Genomic DNA, 27,535 nt, shown 5'->3' on the forward strand with positions numbered 1-27,535 from the left:
TAACTGCCTCCCCTCCCCTCAAGATCCACAAATTCCCATTTCTGTTTCACATGAAATACTTATTGTATTACTTAAATTGTATTTTGCATTTACCGCTTGAGTAACAAGGTCAGAATCATATACCTTCAACTGTTTGTATTTTGCTTTCATTCCACTATCATATTCAGTATCTTGTAGGGCGGGGGAGAAGAAGTATTTAACGAATTTTCCTCTAGGAGCGAAACTGTCAATCAGCAATTGATAACGGACATCCTTAATAAACACCCTCCTTTCTGGAAGAGAAAAAGCGTTCGTCCCTCAGAGCGTTTGAACGAAACGTCCATATATTTAAGAATTACTATTCAAATTTACAGCCGTTGCAAAACTATTTCTCAAAATGCCGACCGAAGAGAAACCTTGAATTTTCCAGGGAGGTGGTGGGCTTTAGCCGTTAATCAGCCAGACTAAAGATGTGAAATTGGACGGAAATCTCCCACTTCTCTTCACCCTCATGAAGTGGAAGTAAGGTCTGGAAGCAGCTGTTCCCCATAAATCGTCTGGCCCGAGACATATTTGTGCTGATCCTCTGCCTCCCCCAACCCCCCTCCCCACTTTTCCCAAGGACGAAATTAAGTCCCTCTACGAAGACTTATTTCCAATTAGACGCGCCCGCGTTCGCCAACGCTGCAAATCTCAAAAGTTCTCCGGGAACGAACGCAAGAAAAGGTTTGCAGAGAAACCGGGGACAAACGAGGTTCCGCCAAAAAAACGAGATTAAAAACATGTCATTTTTGCGTCTCAGCCTCCCCCCCCCCAGTCATTACAAATTCTCAACGCCACCCATTCCGTTTGCCCTCCATGCCAAAACAAACCGACTCGTGGCCCCCTTGTTGCCGTGAGAGGGGCCGCGTTGCAGAAATCCAGCCTGCGCTGCAGCGGCCTTGCGCGAGCGCGGCTCGGGTTGGCGCGCGCCGGCGACCTGCCTCGCTTTTCCACCCATCGTTGGGAATCAGCCGCGTTAAGCGGGGCGATGGAAACGTTTCCTATTGAAGCCAGCGAAGAGTTTGGTGGCGTCTTGAAGACTAACCCGGTTATTTTATGAACTCTGCCACTAAGTTTCAAATATTGCATCCAAAGGTGTTTTTTTTTCCATAAGGCAACTACTTTTTTTGGTGTGTGTGTGTGTGTGTGTGTGTGTTTTCTTCTTCGAAAACGTTTGCATCTCATCCAAGAACATTCTTCAGCGCTTGGATGAGAAGCGAAGGTTTTCAAAGAAAAAACCTAGAAAGTCCAGTTGCCTTTTGGAAAAAAGCATCTTTGGGACAACCGCGTCTTGGCTGGATGATTGAGAATCTCCATAGACCTTTGCAAGTGGGCTGTAAGCTTCCGTGCCAAAGGACTTTGCCTCGCAGGCATCTCTCTGCAAGGAACCTCATAGACTGGGCCTAGCCGGTGGGGTGCGGGGCGGGGGTCAGGCTTGCAGAAGGCCGCTGGAGGGCCTTGGGGGTGGAGCCTAGAGCGCCCGGGAGCGGGTCCGGGCTCTGGAAATATACCTTCAAACAAATAGCAAAAAGTTCAGCGAGTTCCCCATTTGGCCCGCGCGCCTTTGCAAAGTGACGAGGTGGGCTGCTAACTTTGCACGGCTTTTGCTGCCACCTGCCAGCCGGCACCTCCACAGGCTGCATCCCAACCGAGCAAAAAGCAACCGCTTTTGCAGGTCAAGGCGAGCTGCCTCCTCTGGGGACCCTCGCCCGTCCTTTTCAGGCTCCGGTTAAAAAGCAAGCCCTTCCTTGCAAAACCGAGCCATTCTTTGCACTTAACGGCTCGGAAAGGCGCCATGCCCAACGACACCTCCTTCAGCAAGCCGTCGGCTTCGTCGGAGCATCACGCCCAGGGGACCAAAACGGGCCCTTTTGGGAAAGCTGCCGGGCTGGCGGCCGCCGGAGGTGGCGGCAACTCCGGGGGTTTAACCCAGGGTCCTGCTGGGGCCGCCACCGCCGCGGGGAAAAAGTCCCCGCGGCTCCCCAAGTGCGCCCGCTGCAGGAACCACGGCTACTCCTCGCCCCTGAAGGGCCACAAGCGGTTCTGCATGTGGAGAGATTGCCAGTGTAAAAAATGCAGCTTGATCGCCGAGAGGCAACGGGTGATGGCCGCCCAGGTGAGCAGCCGGAGGGTTAAGCAAGGAAAGAAATGGCGGGGAACCGGCTCTGGGGCAGAAAAAGCACAAGGCGGCCTTACCGCCGTTCAGTGATGCAGATTGGAAATTAAGGCTAAGCCTCATCCCCCTAAAACCTCTGCCCCGGAGAATTAGATAGGCTTGACCTGTGTAAAAAAAAAACTCCCGGATGCTTTTTCTGCAAGAACCCTTAACTTCGTTGCTGGAGTTCAGGATAAATTGGGAGGGGAGAAAAGTTTGTCCCGCACCGCCCAAGATACTGTTCTGGCTTTCAGCAAAACTATGCATATCCTTTTTATTGTCCAAATAATATTCACTATGGAATTCAATCTTATTGTCTATTTTCATATCCCTCCCCCCCTTTTCTTGGCATTAGTTTCAGATAGCGCACGGCTTCCTAATATTCTAGGATTGCTTTGCAAGTAATACTCCTTGTTACATGTAGAGTACGCCTCTAAAAGGAAAAACAGATGCGATGAAAAGGAATCCTGCAATGAATAATGCAAATTGCATCGTTGCATTTGAAAGCATTTGCAAGTGTGAGATGTTGAGTGTGAGACTGATTTTGATAGTGAAAATAATGCTTAATAAGGTAATGGAAGAGTGGTAGGTTCTAGATCCTAGATCCTAAGTAGGTCAGTGAAAGACTCCTTAGTAAAAGACTCATTAGTGTAGTTTTTAATCAATGACATCAAAATTTAATATTAGTAACCACACAAGTATTAACATGTTCATGCCTTTGTTTTCATTTACAAGGTTTAAAATTCAGTGAGTGAAAAAAAAGTTTTTTTGTGCAAAATAACGTATTCAGCATTTTGAGTTGCAAAATCATTGCATTAAAAATTCTTCCTGTTAGAAAACTGTACATTAATGTATTTTTAAATTTTCCCCCATTCAGAACATTTAGCTTGAATCATGAGAAATTGGAATAATTATTTTCAATTATCAACATTTTAAAGGTTACAAAAATTGTAAACTAAAAAAAATAAATCTGTAGGCCATTTTTGAATACTTTGGAAAGAGTGTTGTCACAATCTTTCAACAGTTTTTTTTTTCAATTTAGCCTCCCACAGTTTAGTAATCTCCAGATGTGCTGGGAATTGTAGTCCAAAACATCTCAAGAATGCCAGTTTGGCAAGTCAAAGGTAGAATGCCATTCCATTGTGTGACCATCAGTGCCCAATTCTTTGGCTTATCTGGGTGCTCATTTTTAAAAAAGAAATTAGCACAGAAATAACATGCATTTACACTTACAAGACAACATTACTTTTGTCCTACAAAAATTTCCTGTACTACTAACTCAGTAATTATTATGCTGATTTGTGCTGATTTGCTTTTATCATTAAAGTTGCTCCCATAGTTGATTGTTTCAAGTGAATATGAACAAATTTTGTCTTTCTGAAAGACACTTTGTTCTGCAGAGAGTGTTATCTCCTTTAAACCTAAGCGGTTTCTTTCAAACACTCCAAAGGAAACAACTGTATTTTTTTACTATTAATATAACATTGATCCTACTGATGGAAAGGATTGTTCCAACAATGATGCAGTGCCTATTCACCTTTCTTATGTCATTACAAAATTATACTATCTTAATATTAGCTGATTACATCACTAGCCCTCAGCTTTTTCCATGACATCTGTTATGACTAAAGTGCTTCAGCCTTTGTGATTGGTGTCTCAACAGCTTGGAATAATATCTGGTTATCTAAGCATATACTCTGATGCCATTACGCACAATTGTGTAATGTGACTTTGGGCCAGTTGTACTCTATCGACCCACTCCACATCACAGGATTGTTGTTCTGAAGAAAATAAGAAGAGGAATGAGTTTTAGGAATGTTGAATTACTTACAAAGTAATAAAGATGAGATAAAAAATTAATAAATTATACCTTTGTCTACAAATGCAACAGAAAAGTAATCAAAGGCTCAAGGAGTCGCCTCCAGCAAGGTTAGGAAGAGGATCTTTTAAATGGGAATTGCTTGTAAAGACAGGGAGTATAGAATGAAGGTAAAGCTGTACGGTAATTTTAAAATTCTCTATTTCTTAAGGAGTTTTGTTCATAAGCCAAAAAATAATGGTGACCTTAATAACGTTTGCAAGTAAAATATACATTGCCATTAGGAAATGATTTTAGCTGTGAGCTTAAATGAGCTAGCAGTCACTAGTGCTAATTTGCTCTTCTTCTAAGAATCATTTTAAAATTTTGGTTTTGATTTCATTTGTAGTTTTTTTTTTATTATAAGATGTTTTCAATATTGTGAAAGGGTCACTGTCAGCTTCATAGTGGCAGATAAGAAGTGGCACCCAAAGAGACGGACCGGTTACCAGAGAGGAGAGGTCACGCAGGGACACAAACAGTGAACCCCCAAATACACTGCAGCTGATCACCTAACATCAGCACCATAAAGAATGGGTGCCAGAATTTGCAAATTTAACCTGCCTTCATACTATGATGGAACAGTGGGTAAAGCTCTTTTCATTTTGATACTGTGATGGAATGTAGTAAGGAGGCTCCCCAGTAGGGAAGGGGGTGCAGTCTAGAGGAGTAAGAGTCAACTCAGTCTGGATGTCTGCAAAAGAGGGTGAAGACAGCCCCCCTCTAATAGTTTACATAGTATATTGCAGATATAGATAATAAAGTCCTCAGTCTGGCAAGAGTTTGTCTGTATAGATATGAAAACAATAAAGAACTCAGTGTAGAAGAATCATGTGTCATTCTTGAGTTTTGGCTAACAGACACATGGAAATAATGACATACAGCTGTTTAAATCATGGGCTGAGGCTACCAGATGATCAGGGAAGAAATTTGGGTAGTAGACAGTGGTGAAATTCAAAAATCTTTACTACCCGTTCTGTGGGCTGGCAGTGAATACTACAAAATCCCCATTTACTCCCCACTCCTGGGGGAAGGATATTGCAAAATCTCCATTCCCACCCCACTCTGGGGCCAGCCAGAGGTGGTATTTGCCAGTTCTCCGAACTACTCAAAATTTCCGCTACCGGTTCTCCAGAACCTGTTAGAACCTGCTGAATTTCACCCCTGGTAGTAGACACACACTGATGTTGCTGTAAAACACAAATGGGATAGGACTTTAGAAAGTTCTTCAACAGTTCAGTTTACATCACTAAAAAAAGTGTTTGCTAACAGAACACATTCTGGTTCTGTTAAGCAATCATTTGTATATTAAAAAATACCATCTATGAGTAGGGTTTTGTAATATATGCCTGAATTATAACCTCATATTTTAGCTTTTGCCAGCTTTTATTGTTTCCATGGCATGTTCATTTAAATACAGATAGTCCTCAACCACAATAGAGCGCCAAATTTTCATTTCTAAGCAAGAGTGTTAAGTGCGTTGTGCGTTTATGATTTTTTTGTTTGCCACAGTTGTTTAGTGAATCACCTTAGGTTTTAAGTAACTCTGGTTTCCCCCATTGACTGCTTGTCAGAAGTTGGGTGGGATGGTTGCAAATGGTGAATATATGACACTGAGGCGTCTGTCACAAATACATGCCAGCTGTCAATTTTGATCATGGGTTGCTGCAACCATCGTAAGTGTGAAAAGTCGTCATAAGTCATTTTTTTTTCAGATTTAGTCTCATTACTTAAATATGAGAGTTTAGTGTAAAAACTTAGTGTCTAATTTGGCTTTCCCAACATGATGCTGTCTAAATGTTATGGACAACAGCTTTCATCAGTCATTGTAAACACAAGCCTTTTGGGGAATTTTAGTCTTACATGCATGAAGATAAAAGATAGGGAGAAGTTATTAAATGAATGGTTCTGTATGTGTATTCGTTCACTTCCAGGCTAAATTGAAATGGATCTGGTTAATACTTGGAAGGGAGCTCAGCAGAAATTGGAATGCTATAGGCTAAACCTGGGGGGGAAACCTAATAAGACAATAGCAAATCTCTTCCGTATTGCTTCAAAGCTGTCTGGGCAAAGAATGATCAGATTTACCATTTGAAGAAAGGATTGAATTTTAGCCTGTGTAATCCAAGGGTAGTATCCATACAGGTAGTCCTCAACTTATGACTACAGTAGGGGCCAGAACTTCCATCAGTATGCAGTGCAGCTGTTAAGTGAATCGTGCCCAATTTTACAAACTTTTTCCCATGGTTGTTAATCATCATAATCATTAATCATATTACACTTATGTATACTTATTTAAGAATACATATTACACTAAATATACTTATTTAAGTATATCTGGCTGCTCCATTAACTTTACTTGTTGGAAGCTCCTCATGACCACAGGACCTTGCCACCATTGTAAATACATGCTGGTTAGAATTGTGTGATATCAGCAAACAGCCTGTATCTTACTGGCCTGGTGCTAGATAATTTGCAAACTGCAGCACTAGGTGTGAAAACTGGAATTGTAGTAAGGTTAGCAGATCTGGACTGCAAAAATATGAATGGCAACTAGATGGCAGCAAAGACAAAAATAAATTTGTGCAGCCAAGCACTAGCACTACCCTAGTTGCCATGGAATATTTCTGTTTCAGAAAGGTTTAATTCCAAAAACATTACCAATAATTTTGTACCTGTTGGTTGCAATAAAGTTGTAATTTCTTAGTTGTATGATAGTGTAAGGATCAAATTCTTCTTGTAGACTCTGATGCCTTGAACTTCAACACCCATCATCCCCAGCTACAACACTGTTGGGGTTATAGAAATTATAGCACATTATAGTATCTGGAGTGTCTTGGCTTGAAAAAAATGATTTCTTAAATAAAAAAAACATACCCCTTCAGAGGATCCAAACTTAGCCTGTTAAAAAGATGCAAACATTCTACTGTTCCATTGAATTGGTATCAGTTGGCTTGGTTATTAATGTTTTCCTTCCTGGTGCATTAAATGTTAAAATGTGTTTTGGTTTAATGATATTTGTATGCCTGTTTTTGCTTCCTTTAGCTACGGTGTTAATCCGCCTCTGTTTCTGCATTCTGCTTCTTTGTAATCAGTTAACCTGCTTTTTCATTTTGTGCCAGTCTGAAAATCAGCCATACAGTATTTATCCTTCTAGTTCTCAAAATTTGGTGTGTTTAGAACATGTCAAGTGTGAAACGGGCCCTTCCAGTCATTTTGAAAGTCATTTTGTTCTCTGAACGATTTTGTTTCTGCTAAGAACGCTTTCCAAATGATTGAAATAGTCTGTTTTGCATTTAAGACAGGCATCTTTTGAGTTCGGAACAGTTCAGATTTGAAACATTTTTCACACTCTTGCTCAATATTATGTAACTGTTAAAGGATCTACGCTAGGGGAAAATGCCATTTCTTAATGGTAACTCTGAATGAAAGACATACTGTATATATTTTACATATGTGCAATTAAGTGGCCCAGAATATATAGTCTTGTTTCACTTTGTTTACATTGCAACAGCATAAGATAATTTATAAAATAATGCTCAAGAAAGATCTGCCTGGATTGGCTTCAGTGAGATTTCTGTAAAATGAAAGCTCTGAACTTCAAACGTGATTTTAATTCTTTTCCAGAGCAGAATAGTCTTTTGAAAACCTCACATTTTCTGCAGAAATTCTGTATCAAGTACTTTGTATTATTTTGTTTTAATAAGGCTTACATCCTGAATTGCCCAAAAGACTCAATGCGTATGAAATAAAGGTGAAAAATTACGTTGTTTATGAAAGATAGATGCTGTTAATCCTACTCACTCCAGTTGACGTGAATCCTTTGTTATAAAACATGAATAAAAAGAATCTCCAAAGAATCTCCATCTCTGGTTTTCAGTAAAAAGAGTTCATTTAATCACAGTTGAAATTGATCCTTTGTATTCCAAGGATCTCATTTTGTTTTTCAGGGGGTTTCCAAATCACTAAAGCCAAGGGTTAAAAAATAAGAGTTAACTACGTTTAGACAGCTGCCACATTAGAAATCTTATTGGCAGATGCTTACCTTGTAGGTTTCTTTAATTTTTTCTCTTATTTTTTCTCTTTTTAATTTTTTTAGCTTTAAAATTATGTTTTTATTTGCATCCATAAACCTTCATTTAAGGTGTTAAGATAAAAAAAATTGCAGTGTTCTGCCCAATTTTGCTGCTGTTGTTTTTTAGATAACAGTGCAAATACAGTGTAACTTTCCCTTTTCCAGGTTGCATTGAGAAGACAACAAGCCCAAGAGGAAGAGCTGGGGATTAGCCACCCCATCCCATTGCCTAGCGCCACAGAAATGTATGTGAAGAAAGAAAACAATGCTAACAGTTCCTGCCTGTTGGAAAGCACCAGCCCACCCCAGTCAACAACCACAGCAACTGTAGTGTCTACCTCATCCACAGGTAACGTCCTAGATAAAGGGACCTCCCTTCAAAGTCTTACATCTTGGGTGGGGGAGACACATTGTCATGAGTTTCTTGGACTCTAACAGATCCAATTTGATTTCAATAAACCAGGGATGCATGCATAAAAGCACATACAATAATCCTATGGAGATCCTTAGTCATCCAGGTCATGGTTGTCCCAAAGGTGCTTTTTCAAGAAGCTGCTTGGATGAGAAGCAAAATGTCTTCAAAGAAAAACCAGAAGTCCAGTTGCCTCTTGAAAAAAGCACCTTTGGTACAATAAAATCCTGTTTTATGTTACATCTTTACAGTATATATTCTTTTAAAGGTATCATTTTGGTTAAAGTTGAAGAGCCTGCCTTAAACTGATTAAATTATTTGTTCATAAATTCAATGTTATTTCTTAAGACACTATTTGGTTTAACAATTAAGACACTATTTGGTTTAACAATGATTCCGGGTGCAATTCAAGGTGTTTGTTTAAAGCAATGTATGACATGGGTCTAGTCTACTTGAGGAACCATATCACCTCAATGGAACTGGCCCACTCCACCCATGCCAGCAGAGGAGGCATATTGCAGATCCCTTCAGCCAAGGAATTTTGGCTGGCGGGATCCAGGAGAATAACTTTTTCTGCCATGACTCCTACCTGTGGAATATCCTATCCCCAAAATGAAATTGGCTCCACATGCCTGCTGTTTCCTAAAAGCCTTAAGATCTGGCTTTTCCAGGTGGCTTGGAGACCCAGTGGGAGATCTTCTTATTGGAGCTGGTTGATTAATTAAAACTTAATCCCTGGTATGTCCTTCCTTTCACATCTGGTGGTAATGGTTTTATTTGTTAATGATATTATCCATTGTATTTCTATGATTGTTGCATTTTATTATTCTTAATGCATTAATATTTTTAGTATAAGCTGCCCAGAATCTTTGGTTTTGAGATGGGTGGCAAATAAATTTCATAATTACATACATACATACTAAATACATACATACATACATACATACATACATACATACATACATACATACATACGGCAAAGTGCAAGTGATAAAAAAATTGACTGCATTTGACTGTACTTTTTTTTCACTGTTAGTCTCTCTCAGAACTCCATCAAGTTGTTTTTTTAAACTATGTTTTAGTCTTTATAAAGTATGGCATTGAGGCATTATTTGGGGGGGGGGGGAGTTGAGGTTTCATGAGCCAAGTTATGGTTGCATTAAGAGAAAGAGATACGTTAGAGTTGGCTCCTGAAGCTTTCATTTTTGCGGAAACCCAGAGCTTCAATCATGTGAACCACAATGAAGGATGTTGCAAATCATAGTTCAGTGACCACTGAAAAATCCTCGGATCTCAATTGGCTTTAAAAAAGCAATTTTAACTGCAGTCTGTAGTTTAGTTTGGTTATATGAAAAATTGCATTTCCTCTCAATCTATGGATTATGCAGAACTTCCTGCATTCTAAATTATATAGCCAGTAAGTCCTGCTAAGAACAGTCAGCAGAATGCTATATATGATTTCTTATGTATACACTTAAGTTCCTCTGAGTTTGAGCAGAAGTGGATACCAACAAAAGAAATAAATGTTCGGGCACAGCTTGAATAAATCACAGAAGTCGATGGCAGTTTCATAATTTGTGTTTCATTCTTCTCCCCAGTCGAGACAGTTTGAGCAGCCGCTATTATTGTCCACAAGTCCATGACACCAGATTTTTCACTTGACAACTCCAGAAAGCAGTGGGTTCACTCCTTTCTTGTGAAGGTTTTCTCTCCCTCCCACTTCCTTAGAGGTATAGCAGTTTTTCTTTCAAACTTCATCACACTGTACATGGTTTACCGAGAGAGGAATAGGGTGTGAAGGAGCCACACAAATCATACAAGGTACCAGAAAAGTCTTTTTTTGTTTCTGTATTCATTTTATTGGCAGGCCGGAAATATTATGGCACATTGAGAGGCCAGAGTCCATTTTTCAAGTCCCTGGTGACACGCCATGCTATCTGAGGGGGGTGGGGAGTAAGAAGACAGAACAGAAGAGTGAATAAAGAGAGAGGACTTACCATTATTTTCATTCCTAAGTCTTGTCATTGCATTTCAGTTTGTTTATTTCTAAAACTGGTTATGGTAATGGAGATCAAGAATGTAAAAGAAGCATGAAACAGAGGTTTTGAGCCTGAAAATTCCCCACTTCTTACTGAAAAGGATCTAGTGTTAAGATTGTAGCCTAAATGCATCACCTTCAGCCATGATAAAGTAGAGGAAACTGGGTGAGTTACATAAGAAAATGAAATAACGAAGGTGTTTCGATAGCTAAACCTTTAGAAACTAGGTGCTGGTGTGAGAAAAGCGAAAGAAGGATTTGTATTTCCACCGTGCCTGTGTTTCTTACTTATTTTTCTCATTATGACAAAGAACATAATCCTTCTCCTCCTGGGCTTGGGCCATTCAGAATCAATATCTTAATTTAAGTGTGACACTGACTCCTATGTTTGTATGTGTGTTTGAAATGTGACTTGGTCACATGGCATGAGCAGACATAAAGCACATACAGTACGATTCCTCTGCAAAAGATTGGTTATTATCTCTTGAAGAATTCAATGTGTGTCCTGGTTGCCAAAAAGAAAGAAAAAGGTGGTTTGATAGAAGAATCCCTTCTCTTGGGGAGAAAATAAAACAAATTCTCACATCTAATTTAAAAGGGGGAACAGGAAGAATTATATTGTCTGTCTTTTTAAGAGCAAGACAAACATGAATGAAGACTGTTGACCCATCTCTTCTACCACCACTTGTACCTTGATGGAGCAGATTATGGCATAATGATTTGCTAAGGAGACATCTGCTTGTAAAGGGGTGCATCCATATGATTGTTTCTTAAATATAGTGGTGCTTATTCCTGATTTTAGCTCAAAAACAGACCATCTGTCCTCCCAATCCAATTCTTTTGGAACCCATCCATCATATTAAAAAATCCTAGTTTCAACTGGGGTCAAAAAGCCTTCCTTTAAAAAGGCTTGATATAGTTTTTAAGCAATCTCCAAAATTCCATGGAATAAGTAAAATCCAAGCCTTCGTCATATTTAAGGCCTACTCTATCTAGCCTTTGCCTTCTCATCCATGTATTGGTGGAATCTGGTCAGAAAAGGGTTATCTCCTCCTTCTGTTGTACAAAATGGGAACAAAGCTATCTTTAATACCTGTTTTCACTCACTCCTGGTGAATCCTTACCTTTGTCCCCAATCCAAGCATGTTTTCTTTTTTACAAAATGAAAATAATATTTCACATAAGGTTCTTGCAAAAATGAATTAGATAAAGAAAGTGCCTCTGTAGTCCTATAAGAAGGCAGTGAGATAGGAGTATGACTGTTTTGTTAATCAAAGTTAGACTATTCAGAGGTGATCACAATATAATTTTTAAAATGCTTATAAAATTCTAGCACAAAATGCTCATAGGATTTTTAAAATGTGCTTTCATAATCTCTCTTTAAAAGATTGAACTATCTAGCAAGACCAGAATTTAATGCTTAAACTTTTATTAGATTTGAGGAGAAAAAAGTAGTTGTATTGCTAATTTTTCTTTTGCATACATTAATCACATTTAGTGGGAACAGTCTGCTATTATATGAATACAGTTCTACAAATATGTGCAAAAGCCATTTTTACATGCAGAGCCATTTTTTAGATTTGGCCAACTCCAAATATTTGGATGGTTTGACTAAGAATTTTGGAAGTTTCATTTTAATCTATTTGAAAGATGCTGGTGTTAAAAAACAAAATATCACATTTCTTCATTTGCTTACTATGGTTTCGGTCATAAAAAAAAATCCATGAGAAAAAAGCTATTGAAATGAAGATGGTCAGTAGCTAAATTGGTGGTGCAAATTAGCATATATGTGCAAGACCTGTGTGCAAATGTTTGATACTTATTTACAAAATAAATGATACTGGAAATATCATTAATGAATATTTATTTAAATGATTGCAATCTATAGTTTATGGTTAAGTAAATTATAAGCATTACTTGAAACCATAAAGTTCCACAAATGAAAAGGTTAACATGGAAAAAAATTAGGACTGGAACATTTTCCATGTTGTCTTGTCTCATTGGTATAGATTTGGGGATTGATGGAATTATTTTAATCTCCTGTTAATCCAAATATTCTCCTATAGTGTATCCATGAAGAGTTTCCTAGATCTTCATACTAACAGAATTGGTTATTAAAAGGATATATTGTAATCTTCACTTTGCTTCTTCAAGCCAACCCATTGAATGGCTAATTGGAACAGAAAGGGGAAAGCAAACCTGTCCTAAATTTATAAATACCCCATTAAATATTCAAACTGGTATATTGCAATCCATTGTACATGGAGGCTGCATGATTTGAAGTGTTCACCTGGAATGCTGTGCAGTACCCAGTTTTGCAAGGTGAATAAGAGTATTCAGTATTTTATAATTGCTAGCCACTTACCAATTGATCATTTCTGAATTCAGATTCAGCTGGGTGGTTTTCATTTTGTTAAAACTTTAAATAGCTTGAAAGAGGCTAAAGTTAATAACTGTTAATTATTTACTACATTGACTTCTCTGACAAATTAAAAATCTAGCATACAGTATTTATTTGTTTGTCTCTTGGCCGTATTGATTACAGCAATGCAGCATCGATGCTGAATTTAGCCATTCCATTCTTGATTAATCGTCAGTTAACTGAAACGCTCATTCTTAAGACCTTAGAAGTGGTGATCAAGGTGAATGTTAGGCATTTATCAGCCTGTTCTACCCCGTATATTGGCAACTAGAGGTCCAGGAAATTTCGTCGACAACACACCTGGTGATGAAGAGGGCTGACCTATGGGTACAGTCTGTAATGAGCTTTGAATATCAGTACCATATGGGGTCTTTGCCTTCTCCAGGCTAGATTAAGGACTCTATGATCTCATGCTATCATCTCTGTTCAGCAGTTGAACAATTTTTCCCCTCATGCTGCTGTACTGTATCTGGAGTAGTAATGAAGGCAGCTGTTTTGTTAAAGATTTGGAAAAGGGTGAGCCAATTCCCATTTGGTGATAACTGTTGTGTCTCACCTCCTGGCTCCTGGATGTTGTTTAGCCTGTCTTCTTGTAGAGCACAGGTGTCAAACCTGATCGCATTACGTGACCCATCACAATGTTTTTTGTAGGCTGGGCGTGACCAGATGTGATGCATCTGGCCCACCGGCCACCAATTTGACACCCCTGCTGTAGAGCTTCAGTTGCTGACCCAATGGTATCCAAATACCACTATCTCCGGGACTTCAAATGCAAGAGAGGACATGTGCTTTGGCCACTTGGCAGCTTCTCTCATAGCAGAAGTTGGTTTTACAAATCACAGTAGAGATGCACACGCGAACTAAAGACATGAAATAAATGGAACTTTAAAATGGAAAGATGTTATTTGCATTCTGCTGGGAAGTTGGACATCAAATTACTCTTGTGAGATTGGGAAGGGTGAAAATGATGATGATATGGAAGTGCTGAAATCAGGAAGTTAGTCTAACTTAGCCTTTCTTCTCTCTTGTTGGAACCTTGCTTTAGAGCGTGGCATCTCATTATGAACAGGGACGTGGATAAACCTGAATATATCAAGACTTGGATGACAGAAATGATGTATACCTTGTAGAAAGAGAGAGGATGAATATAACAGTCTATAAATATTTGAGAGGTAATAATATGAAGGAAGGGGAGGTATTATTTACAATGCTTGCAGCAGCATAACAAAGAGTGATGGCTTGAAACTAAAAAATACAAGGGAAATAATTAAATTGGGAGACGCTTCCTTTCTTAACTAAAGGTTCAATTAGACCATTGGGACACAAGACAATTCTTCAAGCATCATTGGCACATGGATTTAAGAGAATTGCTTAGGATTATTCTTGAGACAATTTTTAACCTCTGCAGAGGTATGTTATTTATATTAGATAGTGAAGAGCCTAGCAACATGTTGCATTTGTGACATGGCTGGCAATAATATTGTGTATGCATTTAAAAATACATATTAAATGTTTAGTATGCAGTGGAGTTATTTCCAAAACACCAGGGGGGGGGGGATTGGATTTAATTCTCCTTCCCTAATCACAATACTATGGAAATTTTCCCTCACTCTTCTCTCCTCCCCCACTTGCATACAGCCATTAACATTAGGGAGAAAAGTTGTCACTAAGCAGTAAATGATGTAGTTTTCTCTTACTATTTACTCCCATGAGAGGGGAAGGATTTATTCCCAGGAGGGAGAAGGATTTATCGATAGCATGTTCCCAAGGACAGTGCCTCAGACACCCAGAGACTCATCGGCATCTGTTCTTTAGTTTTTTTTTAAAGCACAGAAGCTTATTGCTGATCACATCAATAGCATGAAATATGGTGTATGGGCTCAAGTTCACATTAAATAAAAGCAATAGCAGTGAACCCATCAAGAGTTTGCAATTGCATCTGCAAATATATCTTTTTTTTTAAAGTGCACACTTAAAAATGTAAGGCAGTCTTCCTCAATTTAGATGCCCTTCAGATATGTTGGGTGAGCAACTTTTCTAGAATTCCCAGTTTATTTTAGTTAATTTAAATTGCAAAGGATGACTGGAGATACATAATGACATTTAAAAAAAAATGGGCATATTTTCCAAAGAAGTAAATATTTGCGCTTAGGTATCTGTTCCAGCCGGGCTCACAATTTGCAAGCAGTTGCTCATAATAGAACAGGGATGCAAACTGAGTTGCCCCATGAAACTTTCCCTGAAGACAAGACAGACTTGGAATGTGAAAAAGCTGCAAAGGACTTCTTGCCGCCTGCAGTGGTTGAAAAAAAGCAAAACTAGACCAGTTAATTATGCAGAGAGGCAGATAATTTGGCTGCAAAAACTGAACAGCTACAGATGGCAGCAGAGATTATAGTTTTGAAATCATAGGAAATGATTTTCACTTGTAGCTCGGGTTTTACATTTTGGCAGTGGTTTGCTCTCCATGCTTGTTTCAATTTAGTTTCTGAACGTTTCATTACCAGACTAGGTAACATCATCAGCAGGATTTTCTTGTCCTATTCTCCTTAGCTTATAAATGTCTTGTGTGGCAGTTTGGTCAGTTGGTTGTGTGATTGGTTGTTCATTTGGAGCTGCATTTCAATTCTGAGCAGCTGATTGGTTCTTTTGTTGATTGGCCGTTCGAAAACTCAACAAGACAAAATTGTAGGAATTCTCTTTAGCATGCTGTCCAATCTTCTTCACCCACAGAAGTAATTTGGTTCAGGCAACATACTGAGTTTAGCCTGATTTGTTTCATTTGTTATACTATGTACTTCATTGCATTATTAGGATTAATACTATATTAAACTAATAGAAGAGAATATCTATAATTCAGGATTGATCTGTAGAATTCTTGGTGCTCTCTGAACTGGTTGTTTGTTTCCTTGTTTGCTAGTTAGGTATGTATTAAAAAAAGTTTGTAAACAATATTGACTGGATTTACACAGCACATTAAACAAAACCAGATAATCTATCCTGTAAGCAGGAAAGTTAATTTACTATGATCTGTATTGAATTACTGGTGTAAAGAAACAGTATAAAATAAGGGAGGTAGAAATTCACCACTTGCTACTTCAATAGAAGCTGTATCCTAGAATCCGCAATTAGAAGATAACAAACAAGACTTGATTGCTGATTTTATTTGGACCATTTTTATTATAATTTCTAAACACACATTTTAACTTTTTAATTGTGACTGTGTGTCTACTTATTCAAAAATGCACTTGGATAACTTATAGTTCAACCGTTGTTAGTCTGTTTAGAATGACATGCCATTGAATTCAGAGGCATTTACTGCGTGGTAACGTGGAATGAGGGGATGTAGTGTAGTTTCTTTGTTTTATTTGCAGCACTTCTGAACCATACAGTTGAGTGACTGCTTCTCTTTGCCAAAATCCTCCTTGTGTTTATCATTTTGTGGATTCTAGAATGCAGCTTTGATTGAAGTAGCCTGTGAAGAATTTCTATCAGCAGATACCTCCCTAATTTTATTTTTACAGTGAGCTTATAATAATTTTATCCCAGTCTTACTTTTCCAAGGTCTGCCCTTTTAGATATTCATAAAAGGTTTTACTCCCCACTTAACCTAGTCTTTGATATGTTATTGAAAAAATTACAGTCTGATGGAATCTACACTAGTATTAGACTTTACAGAATTGTAGATGAAGTTATTTCTGCTTGGATTTTCAGCTTTTTCTCTCTCAAAATGATCTATTCTAATACAGTATTTTTCAATGATTTTGTGTTATCATCTGCTTTGTATCCAGTGAGCCCTATCACTCAGCTCTGACTACTGTGGGCATCACATTGAGCCATAAACTTACTGATTTAATTTGGATTTATCATGACCTTTCAGGTTGGCTGTGTGGCTTGTGAAGTGTGGCATTATGTGTGAACCCACCGATCTAATTCAGAAAATCATGATTATAATGATGTGTTTCAATATGGCTGAATGATATATAATCCTTCAATAGGCAATTTTTGAAAACATTGAAAAAATTATGTGAGGGGTGAATAGGACATTCATTTTCCTTCTGTGGAAAAATGCTTGTGGTTCAGATTGTAATTGTGAGAGGACAGTTGTTCGAGAAAGAAAATAATATCTTGTTCATTGTCATCAAAAACTGAGAAGGAAGCCTTCCTATGGGAAGCCTGTATGGAAATATTACATCCAGTTTTGGCTGCCACAATATAAAAAGTTGTTGAGATTCTAGAAAGAGTCCAGAAAAGAGCAACAAAATTTATTAGGGACTGGAGGCTAAAACATATGAAGAACGGTTGCAGGAATTTGGTATGTATAGTTTAATGAAAACGGGTGACATGATAGCAGCGTTCAAATATAAGGGACTGTCACAAAGAGTGTCAACCTATTCTTCAAAGCACCTTAAGGCAGGACAAGAAACATAGACGTCAAGGTGAGAACTAACCGAGAAATAAGGAGAAGTTTCCTGACAAAACAATGACCGTAATAACTAGAATGGCTTGCCTTCAGATGTTGTGGGAGCTCCATCATTGGAGGATTTTAAGAAGAGAATGGACAACCATGTGTCTGAAATGTTATAGGGTCTCCTGCTTGAGCAAGGGTTGGACTAGAAGACTTCCGAGGTTGCTTCCAACTCTGTTTCTCTGTTAGTCTTTCTCAATCTGGTTCATGCAGATGCGTTGGACTTCAATTTTCCAAATGTCTAATTACTGATATCTGCAAGATATTGGGCTGCAGAAAGCTTTTCAGTTGCATGTGCTTGGAAGTCTTTCTTACTCTGTGCCCAGGAACACAACCCATGCGATGGGCATTACTGCCTTCTGAATTACCTAGTCCCAAATTCTTATTGGCCATCCCTTGCAAGAAACTGTAGCCTCTGTTTCCAAATTAGTGCAGAAGCTCAGATCAGAGTGTGCTCTGCATCTTGTGTCAAGTTTGTTGTCTTAAATAGAACCACATTTTTCAGGCAGATTATAAATGTTGATCTATGAAAAGCTGCCCTTGACTTGTCCCCAAGATAAAGTGAGAGCAGTACCAGCATAATCTCAAGAGAACATTTCCTCCTTTTTTACATACAAGTTTTATGACTTGGATATAAACTATTCCAACAACAGTACTCCAAATTCCTGTTAATTATTGATTATATATCATGAATTAGAAATTATATGTTCATAACTATGACTAGAATTGTAGGAAGAAGAGCCTAGATGAGCTCTGTGACAGCCTAATGCAGAGATGTAATTCCCTAATGCTGTGTAATTTTTAATGTAGAGAATTGTAACATAGTTAGTATAGAAAGCCATGCGTCATATATAGACTCCAGGGATTGAAAGGGGTGTTGCTGATGTTTTCATGGATTCATTAGACTAGGTAGCCATAATATCTGGTTTACATTTCTTTGCATTTTGCAGGATTTTTAGTTTGGATTTTGAATTGGAAGCTTTAACCTCAATTTTAAGGCACTTATTTTTGTCCTAAATTCTGCCTCTCAGAAAAGAGGAAAAACCATTCCAGTTTCATCTAAGAATAAAAACTCACCATGGCCCTTAGCTCCCACATTACCAAAAAATTAAAGAAATATCAGCCCCATGCATTCCATGGAAGTTGAGCTTTGATGCTGGGAGCCATGTGAATTATTATTGCCCAACCTTAATTTAAGGGTGTAAATTTAAGGGTTTAAAACCATGAATGTGTTCTTAACATAGCTCTCAATTTCTCTGGGTACCCATTTTCCAGTGAAGCTGATTTTAATGAAATGTTCAGGGTAGATGCCCTTACCCATCTCTGGAGATGGCCATTTAGCTATGGCCAGTGCCTTGTTCCTTAGGACAAATCTAATTTTGGATTGGGTTTGGTTATTTTACTGAATATCATTTAATACTAAGTGAAATACGCCCGTGAAATGCCACTTAGTTGTAATCTTCTTTACATTTTAAAAAACATAACATTTTTATTTTTTGAAACGGTGTATCAGACCGTGAGCCGCGGTGCACAAACTGTGAATTAAATGTTACTGTTGAATGGCTTTTAATGACTGCCTGAGTAATTTTTAATGCAATGAATAATCTGGAATGCCTGATTGTATAACAAATGGAAGAAGCCGTCCACAAGAATATAAATCAATGCAGTTGATCAATATACAGGTTAAACTCAAAAAATTAGAATATTGTGCAAAAGTTCATTTATTTCAGTAATGCAACTTAAAAGGTGAAACTAATATATGAGATAGACTCATTACATGCAAAGCAAGATAGTTCAAGCCATGATTTGTCATAATTGTGATGATTATGGCTTACAGCTCATGAAAACCCCAAATCCACAATCTCAGAAAATTAGAATATTACATGCAATCAATAAAACAAGGATTGTACATAGAACAATATCGGACCTCTGAAAAGAATAAGCATGCATATGTACTCAGTACTTGGTTTGGGCCCATTTTGCAGCAATTACTGCCTCAATGTGGCGTGGCATGGAAGCTATCAGCCTGTGGCACTGCTGAGCTGTTATGGAAGACCAGAATACTTCAATAGCGGCCTTCAGCTTTTCTGCATTGTTCGGTCTCATGTCTCTCATCTTTCTCTTGGCAATGCCCCACAGATTCTTTACAGGTGAGTTTGCTGGCCAATCAAGCACAGTAATCCCACGGTCATTGAACCAGGTTTTGGTGCTTTGGGCAGTGTGGGCAGGTGCCAAGTCCTGCTGGAAAATGAAGTCAGCATCCCCATAAAGCTCATCTGTGGAAGGAAGCATAAAGTGCTCCAAAATCTCCTGGTAGATGGCTGCATTAACCCTGGACTTAATGAAGTACAGTGGACCAACACCAGCGGATGACATGGCTCCCCAAATCAACACAGACTGTGGAAACTTCACACTGGACTTCAAGCATCTTGCAGTGGGTGCCTCTCCATTCTTCCTCCATACTCTGGGTCCTTGGTTTCCAAATGAGATGCAAAAGTTGCTCTCATCAGAAAAGAGGACTTTGGACCACTGAGCAACAGACCAGGTGTGTTTTTCGTTAGCCCAGGTAAGACGCTTCTGACGTTTGTTGTTCAGGAGCGGCTTGACCAGAGGAATACGACATTTGAAGCCCATGTCCAGGATCCGTCTGTGTGTGGTGGCTCTTGATGCACTGACTCCAGTCTCAGCCCACTCCTTGTGAAAGTCCCCAACACTTTTGAATGCCTTTTGCTGACAATCCTTTCCAGGCTGTGGTCATCCCTGCTGCTCGTGCACCTTTTTCTTCCACACTTTTCCCTTCCACATAACTTTCTATTAATGTGCTTTGATACAGCACTTTGGAAACATCCAACTTCTTTTGCAATTCCCTTTTGAGGCTTTCCCTCCTTACGGAGGGTGTCAATGATGGTTTTCTGCACAACTGTCAGGTCAGCAGTCTTTCCCATGATTGTGATTCCTACTGAACCAGACTGAGAGGCCATTTAAAGGCTCAGGAACCCTTTCCAGGTGTTATGGCTTAATTAGCTGATTAGAGTGGGACATTTTGAGCCTAGAATATTGCACCTTTTCACAATATTCTAATTTTCTGAGATTTGGATTTGGAGTTTTCATGAGCTGTAAGCCATAATCATCACAATTATGACAAATCACTGCTTGAACTGTCTTGCTTTGCATGTAGTGAGTCTTATCTCATATATTAGTTTCACCTTTTAAGTTGCATTACTGAAATAAATGAACTTTTGCACGATATTCTAATTTTTCACCTGTAGTACACTACTGTGCACAATGTAATAAGGGGGATCAGTTTCTAGTATTAATGTCAGCTATTGGCAACTGTGCCAACTTTTCAATGGTGTGGAAGAATATTATGGTCCTTTCACTGAATTTAAAACAGAGCCAAGTGCTTTTCCGACCAAAAAAAGAGAGAAGAAAGAAAATCATCCTTGAGAGTCACATGACACTAGGCATTGACGTCTTTCCTGATAAAGCCCCTGCCTGCCCCCAGAGCTGTCTTCTCTTGTGCAGATAGGCCTTATAAGAACGCTTGATAATATTTACAACAATTGTACTGTTCAGATTTGAAGCCTTTTTGCACATATCCTAGAATTCAGTGGATAGTTTTAGCAGTATCAGAATGCCTCAGTAACCCTTTTGTTTGAAGGATAGAGAGTGCTGAAGTTAGAAATGGCAAGTAAGGAGCACACAGCTAAATATAGACATCAGTATGATGAGGCCCATGCACTGTGTATAGCAACATTAAGCAATATTTATATACAGCTAGCGATTCCTTATTTGCTCTTTGGAATCTTGAACAACTTTTTTTTTAAAAAAATAATAATTCTCCACTAAGAAAATGTTTAAATTGCAAAATTGTAAATACCCCGTAGCTCTCCTACAGAGAAATAGAGAATATAAGTATAATCCAGCCTGAATTGTGCTAACCCTTACCTTTTTTCCATATGGTAGAAGTTTAGAGTGCAGTTAAAAACATATTTCCATATTTTGGGCCATTAGATTTGTGGTCTGTAAAAGGGATGTCCAATCTTGGCAACTTTTAAGAGTTGTGGACGTCAGCTTCCAGAATTCCCTTCCATGCTGCCTGGGGAATTATGGGGAGTGAAGTCCATAAGTCTTAAAGTTGCCAAGGTTGGATACTCATGGTCTATAAGAATAGGCAAGGGAGAATAAAAGATGGAAATGTAAGCACCTGTAACAGCCTATAAAAAATAATCAAGTCAGATGGAAACGGTTCACAAAGAGAAAGAGGCCATGGGAGCTGGTTTATTTGTATATTCAGTGGGGCCCTTTCTATTTAGACTCTTGACTGCTAACATAACTTCCCCTTCTGTATACTTTTATTTTTTATTTTTTATTATTACAAGCAGTTTCTACTTCACAGCTACAATATAACTACTATATTTTCCCCCCACAAAATAGCCAATTATGCTTGACATAATACAATGCCATGTGACCTAATTGTAAGACTGTCCCATAAGAGAATGGTTAAATGTGACCTAATTATAGGCATTGTGGCAAGGATCAAAACAATTTGAAAAAAAAATCCAGTAATATTTTAGATATTATTACCTTAGCTTTGTTTAAGATTATTTGACATGTATCATTCTAATTATATAAACTCAACTCTGGCAGACAGGGCAAGTCCACATGGAAGGGAATTATCATTTCATTTATTGTAAGTTAATGAAAACAATGCAATTATTCAAAGCATAATTATCTTTAATTTATTTAATCTATAATTTATTTAATTTCTTTACGTTACTAGAGAGTAAACTCAGATTATAGAGATTATTTGTGAGTATCCCTATAATGAATTCTATTGTATCAAGACCTTCCTTAATTAGTACATACTGGTATTTTAATTTACCTTTTTATAAATAAATTTGGTCAGGTAGACACTATTAAGTTATTTAAATCACCATTATGTCTCAAAAAGTGCCGTTTGAGCTCCTTCTCAAAAATGTGTTTTCTTTTATTAGCTAAATTAATAAAAGACATGAAAGTTGACTGGCTAAACAGCTGCGTAAAATTCTACTAATATATTTCCTGTTAAATAAGAGGACATAAGATTGAGAGATGAGAACTTTCTTGAATAGGTATTGTCATGCTAGAAGATTCAATTTCTTTAATCCTCTTTTACTGCTTGTATAAATAACTTTAATTGTTCCTAATATTAAAGGTGAGAGAAACATTTTAATGCAAAATTTATGTAAGCGAACCAAGAAAGAAGCAATTTTCCTCCAAGATCTTTATAGAATAATCCCTATTCCCCTTTTCCTTAGAATAAATTAGTTTTTTTTTTTTTGTAAATAATTTTTTCCCGTCTTTTCATTTTGATGATGTATTCAGGACTTTTAGTTTTTACTTTTCAAACTGGGCTATTTCCATACAATTCCATTTCTTTTGTTGTAGATTGATTGATTCATTTCGCATCTTTCAGGATAACGGTCTTCCCAAACCATCTTACCAGGAATGTCATTTTACTTAAAAAACACAGTAACTTATTTTAAAAGAGATTCTATTCCAGGACCTTTCCTGAGGGCAATGGGAAAGATGTGGCAGGAATGAGCTGGATACCACTATGGAAACTGGGCAGTGAAATTACATGTGCTACTTGCATCACTCTTACCCTTTCAGATATCCCATTGGCAGCTCTTTGAAATAGGCCAGGTTAGGAAGCATTCAAAAGAAAAATTAGAACTCTTGTTTATTAATATGGGCTATAATAACAAGCCTGAGATCATTTTTCTATCCCTTCCAACTACACCAAAGAAGGCAAAAGTGCAGTAATTAAAGTTTCTTTCTTGCAGTGTCAAAGGAGGGCCATTAGCATTAGGCAGCTAGGTATATCTGTTTACCTGGTTGTTAAGGAGAAAATAGGAATTCTGGGAGCTGATGTGCACAGGTCATAAAGAGGCCATGGTTAGCTATCCCTGCCCCAGCAGATGGCCATGGTAGGAAGTGTTCGGAATTGTAAGACTGTCCCATAAGAGAATGGTTAAATGGGAAAAAGTTTAGAATCCCATTATCTCTTCAGAGAGAGGTCTCCACATATTCTGTAAATTCTGCGACAGGGCCATGGGAGAACAAAGAACCAGTGAATCCTGAGTAACAGTCATAAACGATCCATGTCCAGTTTATTGCTTCCAGAGCGGAAGTGACTTCAGTAACAACTTCAGCATGTTGACCTGCTTTTCATGAGGGGATTACAATGCCTATAATCCCCAACTAGCACAGCCAGTGTGAATTCCTACAAAACTCGGAAGGAGGAAAGAAAAAGCTATCCACACCCATACCCACGATATAGTCAGATCTTCTTCCTCCAAAGAAACTTTTTAAACATTTATTCAAGATGGTGTGTGTATGGATGTGGAAGTGGTTTTACTTGTAGCCATTTTGTTTTCTATGGAGATATATTATGTAATTTTTCTAAACTTTCCAGCCAAGAGCAGTATTTTTATTGCTATAGGCTCATTCAGTGCTGCCTTCCTTGATACAAGGTAGGCTACTGTCTGCCTGTGACATTGTGACAGAGTCGGTTGCTGAGATGGGCAGCTATGGAAATCCAATAAATAAGTGAAATGTTATAATTTTAAAAATGACGAAGATACATTTATCACTGGGCAGAATCCTGTGCAGAACATATATTTCTATATTCTATAAATGGTAAATAGAAACAGTCCGAGGTGCTTGGTAAGTAAATTGTGCCCGATTTTATGATCTTTTTTGCCACACGCTGTGGTTGCTAAGTGAATCATGCAGTTGTTAAGCAGATCTGGCTTCTATTATTGACTGCTTATTGGAAGCTGGCCGAGAAGGTTGCAGATGTTGGTCACATGATCCTGGGAAGCAGAAATCATAGTAAATACATGCCAGTTGCCAAAGCCCAAATTTTGATCATATGACCATGGTGATAACTGCTGTAAAGGTTGTAAGTGTGAGGACCAGTTGCAAGTCATTTTTTTTAGTGCTTTTAGAACTTTGAACAGTTGCTAAATGAATGGTTGAAAGTCGAGGACTCTGTATCTTATTTCAACCATCTCTTATGCTCTGTCTGCCTAATAAAAATACTCTTAAGGATCCTACGGGCAAAGCAAGCCTGGAAACATTGAACCTCTTTTGATCTGGTAACTGCTGTGCCATTGCTAAATGTTTGACAGTGGCAGTGGTGGGTTTCAATTTATTTTATTACCAGTTTGCTCGTGCGCACACTATCACGACGCTTCTGCATCCAGGCGGGTGGACGGAGCCTCCCGCCGCCACCACTACCGGTTCGCCTGATCCAGGGCGAACCTGCAGAAACCCACCTCTGGACAGTGTATACAAGTAACATTTCTATGCAGATACTCCACGGGGACACCTCAGCACTGCCCTGTCTCTGCATGTGGAGAGTAGAGCTCTAAAGGTCAGGAACCCCTCCTTGATCACCTAAGGCAGTGAGCTGTAACTGCATCAAATCCTGGAGGCTGTAAGGCAGCCGAGGAGAAATAATTATACTTCGAGATGGGTAATTACAGATAATGGCTCTTTTTGGGGGTGGCAAAAAAAAAAACCTCACAGCCCTAACTGAAATGAATATGGCATTGCACATTAACTTTATGGCAAGCTACAAGTTCAGCCCTGAAACAATGCAAGTTGCAAGGAGAATCTTTTTTTTAAAAAGCCATTTAAAAAAAAACAGGTAAAACTTCTGACTTCCCTTGTGCTCTTTCTAACTCCATTCCAAAAAAACAAAAAACAACCTTGATGGCTGAGAAAAGCTGGCCAGCAACAAGGGACAGCAAAAATTGCTCTGTCATGAGAGGTCTGGTGGGAGAAACATATTGTTCCACCGCTTCCTGATTATGGCTTTAGGGAGTGATTTCACACCACTCTCATTCAAGGCTCTTGTTCGACCTCAAACGCAGCCTTAAAGCCAGGTCTGTTAATGAGGAAGGGAGGATGCGTTCAGCCGAGGGGAGGGGTGGGCTGGAAACTGCTGAGTCGGGATCTAAACTTCTTTTGTGATCAGAAAAGAAGTTTTGGATGTGTGAATAATTACTTCCAGTGAAGAGATAACGCAACATAAAAAAATAAATAAATCAAAGATGGCCAGCGGCTTTGCCTGGAAAACAGTTTTTATTGTGCTTTTGAGAATGTGAAGGCAGACATGTAAAAAGATTAGCCATAAACCCCAATTTGCAGTAAATAGACTTTTAAACTTTTTAGCACGTTTAGATGCCTAATAAGTTCAGTGTGGGGATCTAAACTCTGGGATTTCTATCTTAAGCGTACTCTTAGATACAAGGAGTCCTCAATTTACGAGCACAATTGAGACCAGAATTTCCATTGCTAAGCAAGGTGGCCCTTAAGAGAGACACAGCCGTTTTTACAACCTTTTGGGCATGGTTGTTAAGAGACTAACCTCAGTAGTTAAGTGAATCGGGCAATTATTAAAGAAATCAGGATTTCCCCCTTGGATTTGCTTGTCGGAAGCCAGCTGGGAAGGTCACAAATGTGAATCATATGACACTGGGATACTACAGTCATCATAAATGCATGCTGGTTGCCAACCGCCTTAATTTGGTTCACGCTGACCATGGGGGTGTTTTGATGTAAATCCCAGTTGTTGTAAATCACATATCTCAGTGCTGATGTAACAGTTGCTAAATGAATAGTTGTAAGTCGAGGACTATCAATAATAATAATAATAATAATAATAATAATAATAATAATAATAATAATAATAATAATAATAAATATTTACTTCTTAGCCGCACCCTCTCCCGAAGGACTCGGGGCGGCGTACAATAAAACATATAAAATACATATCTGGACAAGACATACATATAACAAAAACGTGTACTAAGACGTGTACAAGGAGGAGGTGGGTTGATGGATAAGAACAATTAAAATCACAATATTTAAAAACCCCTAAATAAATAAATACAATTAAATTACACAAATAAAAAACCCGTCAGGAGCGATATAGTTAGAATGTTAGATCATGGTTGAGCCAGGCCAGCTACTTGGAATAGGTGGGTCTTGAGCTTTACACGGAAGGAGCGGAGGTCAGAGGTAGTCCTAATATCCGGAGGGAGGTCATTCCACAGGGCTGGGCCTGCCACAGAGAAGGCTCTACTCCTAGGCGCCGCCCCTCGGCACTGTCTGGTGGACGGCACCTGGAGGAGTCCCTCTCTGTGCGAGCGAATTGGTCGCAGGGATGTATGGGGCAGGATACGATCCCGCAAGTAACTAGGTCCTGAGCCATGGAGCGCTTTAAAGATCGTTATCAAAACCTTGAAACGCACCCGATAGACCACAGGAAGCCAGTGCAGCTCGCGCAGGAAAGGTGTCACATGGGAGTACCTAGTACTCCCCATAATTACCCGCACGGCTGCGTTCTGGACCAACTGTAGCCTCCGAGTGCATTTCAAGGGAAGCCCCATGTAGAGAGCGTTACAGTAGTCCAGGCGAGACGTCACCAGCGCATGAGTGACTGCGTAAGGCGTCCCGGTCCAGTAGGGGGCGCAATTGGCGCACCAGGCGGACCTGGTGGAACGCCCCCCTTGCCACGGCTGTCACATGGTCATCCATGGACAGCCGGGCATCCAGGAGGACGCCCAAATTGCGCGCCCGCTCCACGGGGGCAAGTTGAACGCCCCCGATGGCCAAAGATGGAATTAATTGGCTGAACCGGGGAGCCGGTACCCACAGCCACTCCGTCTTGGAGGGGTTGAGTTTGAGTCGGTTGTCATCCATCCATCCTATATACCAAAGAAGACAGACCCTGGCATCAAAGACTCCTTTGGCGCAGCAACATCTTTCCTTGAGTTCCCCACTCCTGGAAACTACAGAAAGTATGTTTGATCCTGTAGACATAGTTTGTATGAAAGAGAGAAACACTTACTCTCTGTTGTCCCAGAGGGCAAGATTAAATTGAATGGCTTCAAGTTACTGGATGGTAGGTCTTGGCAGGTCTTTGACAGTGTTGTAATCTAGAGAGAGGGTGTGATCTTCACTGGAGGTCCTCCAGTAGAGGATCTACAATGAATCATCCGTTTGGTATGTTCTGTTTTCTGTGTTGAG

At 39.1% G+C, this 27,535-nt stretch overlaps 1 protein-coding gene across 1 annotated transcript in view; it reads left to right on the forward strand.

The window, feature by feature from the left end:
• Positions 1 to 1,816: 1,816 nt before the first annotated feature.
• DMRT1 (doublesex and mab-3 related transcription factor 1) overlaps positions 1,817 to 27,535 on the forward strand; it is a gene marked incomplete at its 5' end in the record, with an annotated part of 82,414 nt that continues 56,695 nt past the window's right edge. Inside the window, 2 exons of the mRNA XM_081940049.1 lie at positions 1,817 to 2,137; positions 8,275 to 8,458. Coding sequence (XP_081796175.1) covers positions 1,817 to 2,137; positions 8,275 to 8,458 — 505 coding nt within the window. The remainder of the gene's footprint in view (positions 2,138 to 8,274; positions 8,459 to 27,535) is intronic.

The sequence above is a fragment of the Natrix helvetica genome (genome assembly GCF_964273705.1).
Source record: "Natrix helvetica genome assembly, chromosome: 2".
NCBI lineage: Eukaryota > Metazoa > Chordata > Lepidosauria > Squamata > Natricidae > Natrix > Natrix helvetica.